The sequence below is a fragment of the Elephantulus edwardii genome, unplaced genomic scaffold (genome assembly GCF_000299155.1).
Source record: "Elephantulus edwardii isolate Elephantulus edwardi_28Jun2011 unplaced genomic scaffold, EleEdw1.0 scaffold00185, whole genome shotgun sequence".
NCBI classification, from domain to species: domain Eukaryota; kingdom Metazoa; phylum Chordata; class Mammalia; order Macroscelidea; family Macroscelididae; genus Elephantulus; species Elephantulus edwardii.
In genome coordinates, this window is record NW_006399935.1 from 3414181 (window position 1) to 3414972 (window position 792).

At 66.7% G+C, this 792-nt stretch overlaps 1 protein-coding gene across 1 annotated transcript in view; it reads left to right on the forward strand.

Annotated features, from left to right (window-relative positions):
* GTF2F1 (general transcription factor IIF, polypeptide 1, 74kDa) overlaps nt 1-792 on the forward strand; it is a 10733-nt gene that overhangs the window by 8531 nt on the left and 1410 nt on the right. The window contains exons 7-9 of the mRNA XM_006896360.1: nt 248-367; nt 451-524; nt 605-743. Coding sequence (XP_006896422.1) covers nt 248-367; nt 451-524; nt 605-743 — 333 coding nt within the window. The remainder of the gene's footprint in view (nt 1-247; nt 368-450; nt 525-604; nt 744-792) is intronic.

A 792-nucleotide genomic window follows, 5' to 3' on the forward strand; every position in this document is an offset into this window, starting at 1 on the left:
AGGCTCAAGGGTGGGTGTGAGGTCGGGGGGCTGCAGGACGTCAGGCTCAAGGGTGGGTGTGAGGTTGGGGGGCTGCAGGACGTCAGGCTCAAGGGTGGGTGTGAGATCAGGGGGCTGCAGGAGGAAGAGGCCCAAGGGTAAGCGTGGGTGTGGGGGCTGCAGGAGGAGGGCTCCAAGATAGGTGCAGACAGGGGTTGGGGAGGCTGCAGGGTGGGGTGGCCGGACACGCACCCTGCCCTGGCTGCAGGGGTGGATGAACACAGCGAGAGCAGCGAGGAGAGTGAGGAGGAGAAGCCAGCTGAGGAGGACAAGGAGGAGGAGGAGGAGAAGAAGGCTCCCGCCCCCCAGGAGAAGAAGCGCAAGAAAGGTGGGTGCTGGCCTGGGCACGGGGCGAGGACCGGGTATGGGCCAGGTCGTGGCTGCGGGGCCTGACCCGTTCTGGTCTTGCAGACAGCAGTGACGAGTCCGACAGCTCTGAGGAGAGCGACATCGACAGTGAGGCCTCCTCCGCCCTCTTCATGGCGGTAAGGCCCGGCCAGCGCGGGAGGAGGGGCAGCTGTGGGGTGTGAGGTTCTGCTCCCTGATTCTCGCTCCGTCCGCACAGAAAAAGAAGACGCCCCCCAAGAGGGAGCGGAAGCCATCAGGAGGCAGCTCCCGGGGGAACAGCCGCCCCGGCACACCCAGCACTGAGAGCAGTGCTACCTCATCTACCCTGCGGGCGGCCGCCAACAAGCTGGAGCAAGGTGAGCCCATAGGCCCGCCCCCGAAGGTCCTGCCTCTCCTGGGCCCCTC